Raw genomic sequence first — 17,631 nt, 5'->3', positions numbered from 1 at the left:
TATGCTCTAGTCAAAAGAAATTTTTCTAACTCATGTGGTCTCATTTGACATATTATATTTAATAATAAAGTTACACTAATAAAAAAAAAATCTTTCCATTAGACTTTGCACCGCGTCAACGCATCATCTGACCGAACATTTTTTGGGGGTGTTTAGTTGCTCCTTTTCATACTTCTTTTGCCTTCTCACTTCAAAAAGGAGAGTTTTAGGTGTTTGGTTAGTGACTTCCTGTTTACCTTTTACATCTGAAAAGCAGTATTAGGTGTTTGGTTAGTGATCTCATGTTTGCCTTTTACACCCGAAAAGCAACCTTTTGCAAAAGCAGAGAATCTCTGCTTTTTGGAAAAACAGCTTTTTCCAACAGCAAACAGTAAACCATAACAGCAACAGCAAACCGTAACAGCAAACAGCAACAGCAAACTGTAGATAAAACAAACGGACCCTTAACCTCGCTCCCCTCATCTATTAACTAGAAGTGGCAATTTATGACACGATTTAAAGAGATACCTAACTGATACAAAAATCATTTTTCTAGCATTTATAATATATAAAACCATATGGAACATGTATATGAGATAACACGATTTTGACACAAAACAAGAAATTGCCACCTCAACTATTAACCACATACCAATATCATATTTTCCCCACCTCACTATTTTATCACAATCTGTAATTACAACTTTGAAAATCATAATTCTCATTTGAAAATACGGAGGGAGTATAATAATCAATTCCCCTTATGGAAAGGAGATATAAATGGGATGGTCAATAAGTTGAGACCAGGATCTACTTTTTCCTCCACTCTTCATGTAATTGCTTACCTAAAAGCATAAAAAAGAAACACTTAAAAAATTAATAAAATATGTGTTTAAAACTAGGAATCTCCATAGCCAAAGGGTAAGGACTAGTGTGTTGAATTAAGTCATCTATGTTCCATCATTTCAATCAATAAATTTGCGGCGTCCATTTCTAGAATAGAATGTGAAAAGCCTTCTCTATCTATTATATCAATCATAAAACATTCCAACAACAGAAAAGGTGAGCAATAACATCAAAAAGAAGAAACAGACTTCTGAACCAAAACCCACTTTCTATCTCCTTCCTTCTGCACATTCCTCAATAACTAACTTACCAAATCCTTCTCAAAATCACCATATAATTTTGGAATTTGAACAAAAGAATTAGATATGAGAGGGAGACCAAAACAAATATATCAGTTCTTAGAAACCAACATTGACAAAGTTGGTTAAAGAAACTCAAAAAAATTGATTCATTTTGCAAGATTACTTCCTTATGACAGAATATGTATACTATAAACAATAAACAATCACAGAAGATCATCTGCTGCTTGCTGCTGCTGCCCTACTTGGTCAATAGGTAGTTATTTTCTACTTCTACTAGCCTGCCTGCCTGCCTGCCTGCCTGCCTTGTTCAATTATGCTGCCTTCCCATGTATCAAAAACTCTGAAGAAGCGCGCAAAAAGGGTTCGAATTCGATTCGTGATTCGTTCTTCACTACCAATACATCTATAGACTATTATGTTAAAAGTTCAATGCTCCAACTACCCAACTGATGATAATTGTTGTTGTAATGAGCAGCTTGATTCATGGGCTAATGCTGCCATTAGCTTTTCCTTTGTCAATTGCTCTGCTCCTCCTTGAGATTTTACCACAAATGTATGGAATACGGTGTCGTTTGCTGCAGCCAGCTTCGACTCTATGACAGAAACCTGTGATTCTTTGAATGCTTGGATCACTCTTGAGGCGGGATGTGTGTCCAAAGGACAACTCACCCTTACGATAACCTCGTCGTGAGAGGCTTGGATATCAACTTCGGTAGCTTGGCTGTAATTTTTTCCATTTGAATTGACTTCCAAAGCGGATGCGTCTCTTGAAGTGCTCCCATATTTCTCCCTTTCAGTTTCCATTAGCTTCAGCTTTGCTTGCAATTCATTGATGTAAGCAATGGCATCTCCTAACAATGATGCCTTGTCCATCTTGGATATGTTCGGGACAACAGCTCGTAAGGCGTAGAACCGTTGGTTTAGCTTCTCTCTTCGCTGCCTCTCTGCCTCAACATGATTGAGGGGTTCATCCCTTCCATTTGCTGGCTTCCTACCCCGTTTGCGAGGCCTTCTGTCATCGACTGCAATAGGCCGCTCTTCTTTACATGAAGCTTCAACATCAGAATGCTCTGATTCTACACTAACTGGCCGACCAATTATGGAAGGCCCTGAAGTTGCCCCTGAAAAATCAATTTGCATCTGCACCTGCTGCTTCTGTGGCTGTGGCTGGAAGTGACTGAGCTTAAACTCTTCTCTAACCCCATTAACAATCTCTTGCAAATTAGCGGATGTGGTACGAGAACTGTAAACCTCAGTCGAGCTCCCTTGTTTCAAACCAAAACCATGTCCCCAATTGGAACCGTGAAGGCCGTTTCGCGCATTGGGAAATGCAAGCCTGTTCCCGTTTTGGTAAACATCCCAAGAAGGCCTCTCCTCCATCTTCCTAACTTCTAGTTTCTCCCTAAAACCATGCCCATGAACATGACTTGAATTGTTCAAATCCTGCCCAAATATCTTTGGTACTACTCCTTCAATCCTCTCTACAATCCCCACATTTGAAAACAGGGTACTCTCATCTTTCTTTTCATTAACCACTGGGAAGGTCGGTGCTACTACTTGCCCCAGTGATTTTGCCCTGCTAACAGAATTATGAGTCGAAAAGTTTGATCTTATTGACTGAACCAATTCAAAACTCTCAGGAAGTGATCTCACTGACCCCAATTCAACAACTCCAACATCAGTAGCCACCAATACAATAGTCTGAATACCCGCAGACTTTGCCAGAAAAGACCTCACACAGTAATCGGAACCCGACTTCAAAGCATCAGTTAGCCATACATGCTTCCCGGATGCAAAACATTTACCAGGGCCTCCTTCTCCACGAGGAAATGAGAAATACATGGATGCTAAAAAGAACATCTCAGTATCAGTAACCCGGTCCAATCCCACAGCATCATTTTCCTCATCTGATTCACCAGATAATGAGTGCAACCTCTGAAGAACTCTCTTTCTCATTCTCTGTTGGGTATCATCATGTCGCAGATTGTGAATTCTTGTGGCTTCAAAGTCTTCCCCTTCTTTGGGCTCCCTGCAGGACCCATCACCCCATCCAAGGACCGAATCACCAGACTTTGAATACGAAATCTGCCAAAAAATCGCATAATTCCAGCTGAAATTTGAATGGTTAGGACGGTCCACCAGATCCGAGAGCTTGTTCTGCAAATTTTCATCACCGCCTATAGGAATTAAGAGGTTGTCGTTTGAAACTGAGTTCGAAATCAAGTAATCGAAAGCCTTCGTACCCAAAACAGATGCAACCATAGCCCTATCTTCATCGCTCCATGCCCCACCTCCCATGCCTATCTCAAACTTCATTCCAAAGCCTCAAAATCGAAGTATTTACTAACCGAACAGGCTCAAATTTCAAACCCCCAAATCAAATCTATAATACAAAACCCTCAAATTACATAGAACAAAGAAATATGGATTCATAGAGCCGCAGAGCAACATCTAATGCATTCAGGAAAACAAAATCCACCCACACATCTTCTGCACCGACTAATCTCAGATCTCAATAACCTCCAAACTTAAGTTACAAAGAAAACCATGAAAGAAAATCAACTAAAATTAATAGAATTGAAAGAAAATTATACACACCAGTGAAAGAAATCGAACTAGGATCATGAGAAACAGTTGGAGGCAATGATATATTCTTAGGAATAGGCGGTACAATTTTCCGGGGAAAGTGACAGTTGAGTGTAAGGAAGAAGAAAATTTTCCCGGAAAACAAACAATCTGTTAAGGTTCGCAAACAAATATGAATGAGGTTAAAAAAAATAAAAATAAAGGCTTTATCTTTCTAGCAAAATTGGGTGCAGAGGAGAGAGAGAAAGAAGAATAGGTATTTCCATAGCTGCTTTGAAACTCCTTAACTGCAGAAGTGGACCATGGTTAAGTATGGAATAGAAGAAAAAAGTAACCATGGTTGAAACCCTAATCGAGAAAGAAAAATATTAATAAATATAATATAAAACATAAAAGAGAAAAAAAAAAAAATTTGTTGGAAGTTGGAGTAGTAGTCGGCAACGTTTTTGTGTGGGTTTGTTTGTTCCTCTATTAAAAGCTGTATCTGCGGTCACACCTGGGCTTTCCTATGCCTTACACATCTTTTTTATTTTATTTTTTACAGTTTTTTATTTAAAATTATTATTTACCACTAATCATTTTCAACCTAAATATTATTATTTCATTTCTTTTTTATGCTTTTATCTTTATTTCCCACGTTTACCTCATTTCGTTTATTATTATTACTTTTTCAATGCCCCGTTAATTTAGAAAAAATTTACTGGATTTACTATAAATAAAAAGTAATTAATTAGATTTTCTTGTTATCTATTATTATAAAAGTTTAAAGTATTATTGGTGAAAAAGTATTTTAAACATTCTTAAAACGTTTTTTTTGTTTAAATTAGCGGTTACTAATTCTTAAGTGAATGGAGGGTGCTTAACTTAAAAAGTCGTAGTAAATTTGCTTTCCAATGAAAGGTTTTGATGAACATAATCTCTATAGTTGACCAGATGCAGTTAGCTTGATTAATACAAAAATGGAAAAAAAAACTAAATTTATTTATATCATTTATTGATTTACTTTTAATATACGAAATTGTATATTTTTATTCTTATATTTTTTAATAATATATAATAGAAAATTTAAATATATTAGTTTACTATTATTTGATATTTGTTATTAATTATCGCATCTGATCTTTTTAATATTAATTATATCTAAAAAAGTTATTCATACACAATTAGATACTATCCGGTAAAGTGTCAATATTTAAACCTATCAGAACTAAGCTAATCACAAAAACAATCTAAAATGTTTATTATGTTATTAAAACATTTACATTTATAAACAATATGTTAAAATGTATAAAATTGCTTCTGTTTATTAACAAATTAGTTTGAAAGATCTGATATAACAGTAAAATATATATTAAATAAGTTTTTCCAATTTTCTATTATGTAAATGTAAAATTAATCTTATTTGATATTTTTAAGATAAAATTACAATATATAATACTTAAAAGCAAACTACACTTTCTTAAAAGCAAACTACACTTCCAAAAAAACCATAGACATCAATTTTGACCTTAACTAAGAAAATACTTATTTCATTAGAAAGTTATACAGTTTCACATTTTCATTATTAAAAAATTAATTGTGATCATAATAATAGTATTTTTAAATTTAACTAGAAAACGATAATATCTTAAGAATTTAGATAAGCTATCATTTAAAAGTGTAAATTTCTCTAACGTATAAAATGATAAATTTCACTTTTAATATTTTCAAATAAAATTTTACTCCAAATTAATTGAAAATTTAAATTTATTAATAAGTTTGAATTTATAGATAAATTTATTTAAAATATTCAATGTAGGAACGAAATAATAATCAAATAAATATGTTCAAATTCTCTTTTAAATACAATGTTATTTAAAAACACTGTGAATAAAATTTTACAATTTTTTTTAATATATAGGTAAATCTGCATTTCTCGACAATAAAAATTTACAACTTATATTTAAAAAGTTATATTTACGTTTTTCTTAATTTTTTCTAATTTTTTCTCCTCCCTTCTTCTTTTTGTTTGTTCTCCTTATTCTCTTCTTGTTCAAACGTTCACTTTTTTCTTTTTTAATATATTACGGGTTTAACAGTTCTTGGACCATGGGTGCTCACCCCGCTCTAGTTATGTAACGCCCGTAAAAATCTATTCTTATTCTTACTTTCAAATTTATTTCTTTTGGGTTAGTTAAATTGGTCAATTCACTTATGATATTCTATATTACATATAGTCTACTATGCATCTTATTATCGGTATATTTTCTTACACATAGTTGGTATAATTTCAACATATCACTTTTGAATTTCAGGGACGAAACTCTTTTATGAGGCAAGAACTGTAACATCCTAAAATTTATAGTATAAATTAATTATAGAGATAATATTAATTTAGAATTTTAATCAAAGGAGTTACTAGAAATAAATATGATAATAAATTAGATCGGTTTTTATATAGCAAAACAAAGAGCTTAGAAATTTATATATAATGCGATAATTATTAGATTTGATTAACATAGATTTTTATTTTATTTTATTTAGTGGTAATTTCATAAATTACCATAACACTCACCTTGTGTATATAAGTAAATTTACACGCAATGGTTGGGAGAAAAACCCTAGCTAGAGCCGCCGCTTTAGATCGTAAAAAATGGGAAGAATTGTGAATCGGTGCTCAAAAATTCCAGAAAATTGCTAGTGCTTTATTTATTTTGAAGAAGAACAAAATCTGTAAGTAATATTTATCTTATATTTGTTTCTTTCTATTTAGTTCTAATTAGCACTAATTTACGATTTTTGAATAAAATATCAAACTTGAAGAACGAGCCAGTTTTATTTTAAATCTGGAATTTGAGGGTTGTACTTCAAATATAGTTTTAAATTAGTGGTTTGGATGTGAAAATCAATTATTATATTCAATTATAATTTATTGATTTCTCATAATAATCCATTGAATTAATTATGGCCATATACTTATGATCACTAGGATATGTATAAATTATAGGAATGACTGAATCAAATTTTAAATTATTTATTATTTTTAGGAGGTAATTAAACAGTCGAGCTTTAACGAACAAGAATTGACGTTCGATTCGGCTATTGGAAAGTTTCAAGTAAGTGGTTAATTATATACGTAGTTCTTTATTTGCTTGTTTGTATGTCTATTGTAATTGATTGTTATATTTGTAACGAATGTGAGTAGTTAATTAAATAAACGACATCAATGCTTGTATGTGTTGGGTGCTATATTTGACTTGGTGTAATAATGGCTTATTGATTTGATTTATATGTTTGACATGTATACTTGATATTTATGATGACTACGGTGACGTGAATGAATTGAATTTGATATTGATGGTTGTGAGGACATGAATAGTTTTTAGACCGAGAGTTATTGCGGATGGAATGGAAATCGATTATGATACAGTTGATAAACTTTGGATAAACTGGAAGACTGGAAAATTATAAGAATAAGAGCTTATCTAGTATAGTATATTCAATGGTTGCGATTGAAATGAGAAAAAAGTATATTGTGATCACGTGAAATATAAACACCGGGTATTTGTTACGACAGGGTGTTAAGGTACCGGGTATTTGTTACGATAGGGTACCTAGAAGACGGGATACCGGGTATTTGTTACGACAGGGTATCCCAGGATATGATTTTATTGGTCAAACAACCATTGAGTATTACTAGACTAGAGTAAGCAGGGCCCCTTTGAATAAATTAATAATAATATTAATTATTGAATATTTTGCTTGATAACTAATAAATATAAATGCATGTAAATTGAATTGTATGCGTGTGTGATTGTGCTATGTATATAGTTAGCTATCTTACTGAGCCCCCAAGCTCACCCCACTCTCCACCAGTTTTCTTTTCAGGTTAATGTCATTATATGCTTAGTGATGCTCGTTTGGATCGGCTAGTATGTGGAGTCATCAGTCCTTAAATTTTTGCTTTTATTTCATAAATGATGTTATTGGGTTTGTGCGCATCAATTTGATGATACGTTAAATAAATTTTTATTATTGTTTATATATTTATGGTTTGTGAAAATGGGTGTTACAAGTTATGTCTCATCCCAATTTCTATATAAAAAAAATTATATGAAAAGTAGGGATATCTATATTTATTTTGTCATTGTCATAGATAATTTATAATAATAACATTTGTATTTTAAACATCTTTATATTAATGTGCTTATTATTTCTTTTTTTATTTATAAAGTTTGGCGAGAACAACGCCATAGTTAACGAATGGTTTGCAGGCAAATTAGGACATGTTTTAAAATTATAGGTAGTGTCTAGTCAAATAGTGTGGCTATCATTGTTCTTGCGTTTTTTTTTCTTTTTTTTTTTCTTTTTTGTGTTTATTACTTTTGTTCACTTGGCAAATAATTGTCTATCATAACTTGACAAACATTAATAGTAGTAGACAATTAGACTTGGAGAAATTTATAAAACTAATGAGAAGCGGATTTATATTTTTAGACTCATTTCAATATATGCCATCGAACTAAATATTTACCATATATGTTTTTCAAAAACACCCTAACGACATTATACAAAATTACAATCCAAACTTCATCTCCAACATCACTCTCTCAAGAAACAATCCAACGTCTAGTTGATTTTCAACTTTATGTAAGTTTTTGTTGATTTTTAAGTTAGTTAAAGTAGTTTGAAGTTAATTCTAAATTAGTTATTCGCAATTGAGGTTTGCAATTTATGATTTTACTGCGCAATTCACGAATTGCAAAGTAATTTAATCTAGTTTTATTCATTTCAGATATTGCCAATTTCGAAACACCTTATCTAATTGCGAACTAACTTTTATCACTCGCATTTTATATAATTTGCGACCCAATTGTGAAGTAGTTATAGGGTTTAGTGATTCGCAATTGACAAAATGTGAACTCAATCTGCCAAAATGTAAAGCTTATTTTGCAATTTATAGAAATTGTGATGTAGTATATAAAATTGTGATTTGCAGTGCATCAAATGTGAAATGATTCTGCCAAAATGTGAAGATTGGATGGAGTTTCTCATGAGATTTTAGCATGCTTTTTAAGGTTTGAAAAACACATAAAAGCAAACAAATACTGATCCACAAAAGATCTACCATATCAATTAAAATTAAGGTTAGGAAAAAGTAATACCTTTCACCAAGGATTGAGCAAGAAGTCTCATTGAACGAGATTGAGTAGTTGATAGACGAACTCCCTCTACATCGTCACTTGCGGAATAGAAAAAAGTGCTTGCTAATCACAGGAATCATTCCTCGTATTTAAATCAACCTTCTGGCTGAAATCTGCAGGTACAGGAATTGAGTTTTCTTCTTTAAAATAAGAACAGAATTGAGAGCTTTTTTCTTTTCTCTTTCAAAACTAGTTCTATGAAAAACGGATCATCTCCAACCATGCACTCTATTTTACCTACTATATCTTTACCTTTCCTTACTATATCTTTAAATAAAAAATTGCTACAGTAAAACTTATTCAACCATCTATTCTATTTATAACAACTAAAAACATATTCTTTTCAACAAACAATATTTTATCATTATTATATTAATTTATTACATAACATTTATATTCTTTTTTTTAAACCATTTATATTCTTTATATTATTAATCAAAATATATCCATTTATTAATTTTATCATGTTTTATAAATTAATATTTTTATTTTAAATTTAATAATTAAATGATAATTATTAAAATCAATAATTAATAATTCAATTAATTATTATTATTAATTCGAAATATAATTTTATAAAAACTGAAAGTACACAATATTTACCAAGAACAAAAAAATACATTAATAAAACTAAAGAAAAAGTACATTAAAAAAACTAAAACATTTTAAAAACACTAAAGAAAAAGTATATTAAAAAAAACTAAAACATTTCCAATGCATACAATCCAAACTCCCCAACATTCCTGAAAAACCATGTTGTCACCAATACGGACTAGCCTTGCTATGTCGTTGGCATTTGGTTCTCTTAAATACTGATCTAAGAAAATCTCTACAATAGCACGACAGAATCGCTTCACACTTTCAAGTGGGGTAGACGCACCTATTTTAATATATTCATCTGTTGCATCAGTCGGTACACCATATGTCAGGATTCGGAACACATAAGTTGCTTTTTGCATCGTCGTTAGTCCAAGTTTGCCAGTAGCATCACACCGTTGTAGGAAGTAACCATCATGATCCTTCACTGCATTAATGACATGAAGGAAAAGGCTATGAGACATCAAAATCGACGATGAAATGATTCCTCATTGAATACTGGCTCCTCAAGCATACCATAAGATCACTTCAGTGTAGAATGACTCAGATTACATCAGAGGTTAAGAAGTTGAAAGGTTGCATTAAACAAGTTGAACTTCTCAATCCTAGTGGGGCATCAGACTTGGATATCGTTAGTATTTCTATTACTTTTTTATTATTATATATCATTGTTAAAATATTAAATACCTTCTCTAATTGTCTTTTAATTTTATTGCAGATTGAGCGTGCAAAAGAATTGTTTGCTTGATAACAATGACAAAAGTTTCAAATTTGATCATGTGTGGAATATGTTAAAGGATTTTTAAAATTTGTAGATAATGAACTAGTTCGAAAACATAAGGTTGTGAAGAAGCACCCTGCATCACATGTTTCATCACGATCTGAGAATCTACCTTCTAAGATCCCCAAATCGGAATCTCCTAGTTTATCTTCTTTTTCATTAAACTTGAATGGTAATTTTTCTGTTGGAAACTCTTCTGCGCGAACTATTGGGATAAAAAAGCTAAGCTGGAAATGAAAAGTAATACATACATGAGTGACGCTAAAAATATTATGAAAGATGATCATGCTGAAATCATTAAGTTATTAAAGGGCACAATGGAAGTGGAGAAAGAGAAACTTCAACTTCAAAAGAAAAATTTTAACCTACAGGAACATCGTTTAGCCATGCAAGAAACAATATATTGATGCAAGATCCAAATTCCATCCTGGATCCAATTTTACGTGCTCATCTTCTACAAAGTAAAAACGATATGTATGTAAGAAGATTGATGGCAACACAAGATACTCAATCACAACCACCACCTACCTCATTTGATTTCGAATTTTCTGGGTTTTTTTAACAATCTTGGTGGAAATGGAAATGATTTAGCACCTTATTGAACAGTATATCATCTATGTTATTTTCTGTCTTTGTTGTTTTACTAGTTTGTTTTCGTTTTTTCTAATTCGTGTCCATTCTCTCTAATTTGTGTAATGTTTTTATAATTCATGTAATGTTTTTATAATTCATGTAATATTTGAGCTACAAATCGTGTCCATTTTTTAATTCGTATTTTGTAATTCATGTCCATTTTCTCTAGTTTGTTTGAGCTACAAAATAATACACAAATAATAAATATACATGAAATTAAAATAAAGGCTACAAAAAGAAATATACATGAAATTAAAATAAGGTCACAATCAACAAATAACTAACATACTCTATAAAACAAAAACAAATAATTAAAACAAATATAAATAATATAAAACTAAACAAATAATATAAAATAAAACTAAAAGTTAAGATTTTAAAATAAATAAATAAAATATTATTATTTTCGTTGCTGCGTCTTTTGCCGCAAGGCAAAGTGGTACTCAATCTTTAGAGTATCACAAACATGGCGCCATCTTTGCCGCAAGGTTATCCAACTCCATTAGAGTTGGATTTTCCAAAAGCTCTTTATGTTTAGAGAGAGATAGCCTGAGAGAATGAAATAGCTAGGCGGGCGAAATTCCTATTTTAAAGATAAGAGTGAGAATTTTTTTTCCTAAAAATCTCTTTCATTGTCTTTAATTTAAGATTTGTTTAATTAGATAATTAATTTAGATAATCTAATTATTTTTTAATTTAATTAACAAAACAATAACATAATCTAAAATAATTTACATACATAAAACTATGTATTAAATCAATTCATGCAAATTAATATCCAATATTAATTTGCTTAGATAATCAAATTCAATTTGATTAAATATATACCTAGTTAGAAATAATAATATCCAAATTATCATTTAACTTTAAACTAAAGTATTATGTTAGAATTTATACATATAACATCTAATGTTATATGATTTGTCTCGTAATGTAATATAAGACTATTATTAAAGCTTTCAACTGACTTTGAATTTATTATTGAATGCTCATTAATTCCATCCATGCATTATTAAAGTTTATGTAACTGATTGTTCTTACACAATATAATACTAAACATAATAAACCACATTAAATATTCATATCCAACACAAAACAATAATCATTATACCATAATAACTTTAGAAACTAACTAAAAAGTTTAAAACAAAAAAACACCACACCAATTTATCTCAAAAGAAACACCTCACCAACCGAACTAACTAAAAGAGTTTGTTAAAAACATTATTAACTATTCTCTACCCTCAGCCCAACACTCGGAACTCAGAACTCAAGCCATGGGGTTTAATTCAAGCTAGAATTTATGTTTTTACCAATAGAGAGTAATTGCGTAGCTAATGGGAAAGCAAGGATTATGGTAGGAAAGATACGTCTTCCTAACGCATATGAACTGATCGAGGGAAAAAGCTAGCTAAGGCAGATCGGGCTAAAACTGATTTGCTTACTTCGTTACTTCGTATCTGCTGACTGACTTTGTTCCTCTCTGCTTTGCTCGAGTTACTTCGTTCTTGTTTCCTTAATCTTTTTAAGACCTTCAACGCTTAGCGAAATCCTTCTTCCATACTCTTTACCACTTTTAACGCTTAGCTACAATCCATCTTGCATACAGTTGGTTACACTTTTCAACGCTTAGCTAGAAATCCGGCTTAACCACAATCCTTCTTCAACACAATGCTAAATCCATCTTGCTTTCAACTTTCAACGCGTAAATCCTTCTTCAACGCTTAGCTACAATCTTTCTTCCATTTACATCGATACTCTTCTTTTGCTTTACCTTTTTCTTCGAAGCCTATTCATATACCCTTCTTTTGCTTTAGCTTTTGCTTCCAAGCCTATGGAGCCCCCTATCCTTCTCTACTTTCCTTTCCTATTGCCATATTCTTCTCTACTTGGCTTTCCTATAACCCCTATTGCCCTATTAGCCTTTCCTATTGCTATTCCTATTCCACTTCTTTTTCTGCGACTATCAACCTATCTTACTTATTGGGTAAAGAGACTTTACTTTCTTCCTAACCATTCCCTCTCGACTTTCCTTTCTTCCTATGCCTATGGAACCCATTTACTTACCTATTTCTATAGCCCTATGGAGCACCATTCCTTTTATTTTCACCTAGATCAACATATTGACCTTATTATATTAAACTCATAGAGAATCATAGAGACTTTCGTTTGTACCATAGTGCAAATATAAGTTCTCTACATTTCAATGTCATGTAAGACAACCCGAAAAGTGCTCGACTATTTAATAAATCTGATTATGCCTCGTCCATAAAGTTTTTTTACTTTCAATTCATCATAAAGATACCGAGTGACTTAACACCGTTGCTTAGATGAATTTTTTCAACATATTGAAGAAATTTTTCATCTTGCCATATGACGAGATCTTTAGTCCAGATGCACCATCGCATCAGCTTTTTTTAGTTTTAAATTATTTTTGTTTCATCTTTTTGTTGTTTCAGCTCAAATTGGAAAGAAAAATCTCTAATAATAACTTTTTCCTTAAATGTACTAGGAAATTTTCTAAAACCACCAATGGAATCACAAACAGTCTCACTTAAGTATTAGTGTTCTTAGACGATTATTGCCTTTTATACAAAATTTTCTTATGCACTTTGTTGATCCCAAATAAGTAAGATGATATCCTAAAGGGGGAGGGTGACTAGCATATCTACCAAATTAAAAATTCTTTTGAGAAATAAAAATATTTCAAAAGAAATCAATTTGGTTTAAATAGTTTTTCCCACAAAAACAAGTTTTACAATAAATGCAGAATAAAAGATTTTGTAATAAATAAATATGTTTGACTAGAATAATAAACCCCCCTAGATAATATTTCTACAAAGTAAATGAGTGTAAACAAAGCAATATAAAAAGATAGAGTTTAGAGAGATTGAACATTGAGCCATTCTTAGTGGTTCGACAATCGTCCTACTCCAATCTCCAAGACAATGTCTTGAGATTTTTATAAATGGCCATTTAATAGGTGCGAACCAAGCCTTTGTTAAATTTATGAGTGCTTAAGAAATCTATATCTACTTTTTACGACCGGAAGTACTAAACTTAATTCTGTCCTAAATAGAATCAAACTCTCTACTTTTTACAAGCTGATGCATGAAAACTCAATTCATTTACAGGTAGAACGAGACTTCCACTTTTGCGGGCTCAAGTAGAAAACTCAATTCTTTTATAGGTAGAATCACACGTCTAATTTTTGCGAGATTCAGAAGAAAACTCAAATTGTTTACATGTAGAATCGGATTTTCTGCTTTTTACGAGATATAGCAGAAAACTCAATTCGTTTACGGATAGAATTAAACCTTTCTAGTTTTTACCATATGAAGCAGGAAAGTCAATTTCGTTTTCCGGTAGAATCGCGCCACTGATCACTTTTCAAAGTGCCACTGATCACTTTTCAAAGCTTAAGTGATTGGACTTTTATAAAGAATTGAATAGTGATATATTTTTTTTATTATGTACAGTATAATCATCATCAAAATACTTCTCGAATGCAACAATAAAATAATATATTTTAACATATTCCAAAAGCCTTTGCAAACAATAGAATTATAGCTGAAACGAACACAAAGTTTAGAGAAACACATGGCAAGACGCGATAAATCAAAACTTATTGAAATGCATAAGTTTCTATATCATCTAATGATATTTTGTTCCATTTTATAATTTTAATTTCCTTTCTCAAGTTTAGCTAACTTTTAAAAAATTAAGCAATACATGAAACTTCAATCTGTTATAATTTTTTTTTATGGTAACATATTACAATTAATTAAAAAAAATATTAACATACATATAAAAATATCTTTTTATTGACCAAAACATATTTTAATCGACTCAAGTTTTTATCAAAATTGCTTCAAATATTTTCTAAAATTTTTAAAAATAATTTTCATAATTGTAGAGTATTTTAAATATTTTCTGCAATTTCTAAAAACAATTTCAAAATATTTAGAAGATCCAAAATAAATATTTCAGTCTGCCCAAAAATTAAATAAAAAATTCAAAAAAAATCAGAAAATTTGTAAAAATATGAACTAACAAAACGGGTAAATTACACTAATGGTACCTAAACTTTATCTTATTTACACTTTGGTACCTAGATTACATTTTGACCTAAAAATATATCTGGCGTAATGATGATCGGACAAATTAGTATATTTTACTGGTTAATAAGAGTTTTATGAGTTAATTACACCAATGGTACCTAAACTTTACCATAATTCACACTTTGGTACTTGGATTTTATTTTATCCTAAAAACATAACTCAAGGTGACTGAAAAATTTAGTTCATTTGATCTATTAGTGACCGGATAACGTGAGTTTGACTATTTTGAACTAAACATTGAGACTCACCAAACACTTAATTAACATAAAAATTACAATACTTTATGTTAATTGAGTGTGTGATGGGTCTCAATTTTAAATTTAAAATGGTCAAACTCACGTTGAATGATTACTGCTCAGTCAAATGTACTAAAATATTGAGTCATCTTTACTTGAGGTGTATTTTTTGGACAAAATGAAATCTACGTACCAAAGTGTGAATTAAGGTAAAGTTTAGGTATCATCAGTGGCATTTACTCATCAAACTCGCATTAACCGACCATTGACCAGTAAAATATACTAAATTGTTCGGTCATCGTTACTTCAGGTATATTTTTGGGATAAAATGTAATATAGGTAGCAAAGTGTGAACTAAGATAAAATTCAGGTGCCATTGGTGTATTTTACTCCAAACAAAACACCACCACACAAACCCTCTATACATAGTCGCGCACCCTACACATGGAATATCCGCGTGACACGTGATGCAAGCGCATGGTTTTTTTATTGCAAGGAGACCAGAAACTAGGATCATTATTTAAGATATGATATGACTAAATCAAATTAAGAAAGTATTTTGTAAAGAGAGAAGAGTTTATAAAGCCATAACACTTTTATTACACAAAGATTATTTTACAATGGGAGTAAAAGATGCTCTTACAAATGAGCTAAGGCTTCCTTATATAGGAAAAAACCTTAGAAACAAGACAAAGACGAAAATGAAGATAAGAATAACATCTTATCTTGCTTACACACCACACCATTATCTTTTTGAAAGATAAGAATAGAATCTTATCTTTCTTACACACCATTACACATTACACCACACTATACTATTATTACAAGACAAGAAAAACATAAACTTTATTCTTAAACCTAACTATTGGACAAGTGACACTTATGTCTTCTGGATATTTTCATATGTGATGACTAGGAGAGAGATTGAAGTTCTTCCAGTCTTCATCATCTGAATCAATGTCGCCATACAGAGATTCGTACCATGGTCTTTATTAGCGCATGTGTCGCATGTACTACACCTGGTGACATGTGATGCATCCAAGAATGAATCGCGTCTCACAAAACGGTAAATCAATGTGTGACATGTGGCCTGATGCTATCATGGGGACATGCTACCTTCTCGATGTCCATTGGTCCTAAAACGTTTTTCGCTCTAGATTTATTGGGGTCTTTGATCATATTAGTGAAGTATGTTTGTCCTATGACAAACATAAACTAGGGGTTGAGTGTCATCAGTAGAATTTATTTCATTTCGAATCAGAGTAACCCAATTCATAAAAACACAATATCTTATGCGATTCCAGTGCAATTCTCACAAAAAAAACATGAAACAGTCTCAAAAAAATATTTTGGCACATAGAAAATTAAAAACATTATTTCTAAATATTTTCATGCATCCAAAAAGTCATTTTAATCATAATAGATTATCCCAATCAGAATATGAAATCAAATGACTCTAATATCAATGAAGCTATCATAACAGAAATAATCTGGATATAATAAGTGGTCCATGGTTAACTCTTGTAGCATATAATATATTGAGGAGGATTGTAATGAAAGAACGAACCACGATTGTATATCATCGGTCACGAATTAACTACATTGAGACATATTAGGATAAGAGACGATGATCCATGAACTAAAAATCAGGAATTGAAAGAGAGAAAATGGGTGTTGGTGGAGGTGTCAAAATGGGTCATAACCCATTTATTGACCCTTTTAACCCATCATTTAATAGGTTAGGATTGACCCTTTTATGGGCGGGGTCATAAATGGATGGAACCATTTAACCCATATAATAAAAAATGTTAGATATGTGTTTATTAGGGTCAACCCATTAATTTCTTATTTACTTCTTTGAACCTAAATAAAAGTAAAATTGATAAGGTGCAAAAATACTCCTAATGTTTACTGTCAGAAGCAATTTTACCCCTAACGTCTAAAATGGTGTAATTTCACCCCTAACATTGACACCCAAGAGCAATTTTGTCCCTAATGTTAATAAGTTGAGTCAATTTCAAACATCATTATAAAACACATATATTTTGCTTCTCATTATGCACCAGTTGCCTCGGTTAGATCTAAAAAAAAGGATTTAACATTTTTTGTGATTTAGTAATAAAAAGGAGATTAACATTTTTTAATTTGACGAAATATTTAATTTTTTTTGTTCACAATACATTTTTTAAATTTTTTTCACGTCTAATTATATGTTTGTAATATGTTACTAATTAGTGATAAAATGACACAAATGTGAAGTGTATATAACAAATTTCATGACCGAGAAGACAGTTTGATGAATTTTTCTCAAATTGATACAATGTGTTAAAATTAGGGATAAAATTGCTTTTGGCAGCCAATATTAGA

At 31.1% G+C, this 17,631-nt stretch overlaps 1 protein-coding gene across 1 annotated transcript; it reads right to left on the bottom strand.

Annotated features, from left to right (window-relative positions):
• Positions 1–985: 985 nt before the first annotated feature.
• On the bottom strand, positions 986–4,133 carry LOC136217520 (transcription factor MTB1-like). Its single transcript, XM_066004109.1, has one exon. The coding sequence runs from the start codon at positions 3,441–3,443 to the stop codon at positions 1,566–1,568; it is 1,878 nt and encodes a 625-aa protein (XP_065860181.1). The 5' UTR covers positions 3,444–4,133; the 3' UTR covers positions 986–1,565.
• Between the last annotated feature and the right edge of the window lie 13,498 nt (positions 4,134–17,631).

This window comes from Euphorbia lathyris, chromosome 2 (assembly GCF_963576675.1).
Source record: "Euphorbia lathyris chromosome 2, ddEupLath1.1, whole genome shotgun sequence".
Taxonomy (NCBI): domain Eukaryota; kingdom Viridiplantae; phylum Streptophyta; class Magnoliopsida; order Malpighiales; family Euphorbiaceae; genus Euphorbia; species Euphorbia lathyris.
This window is presented reverse-complemented; position numbering and strand designations above follow the sequence as displayed.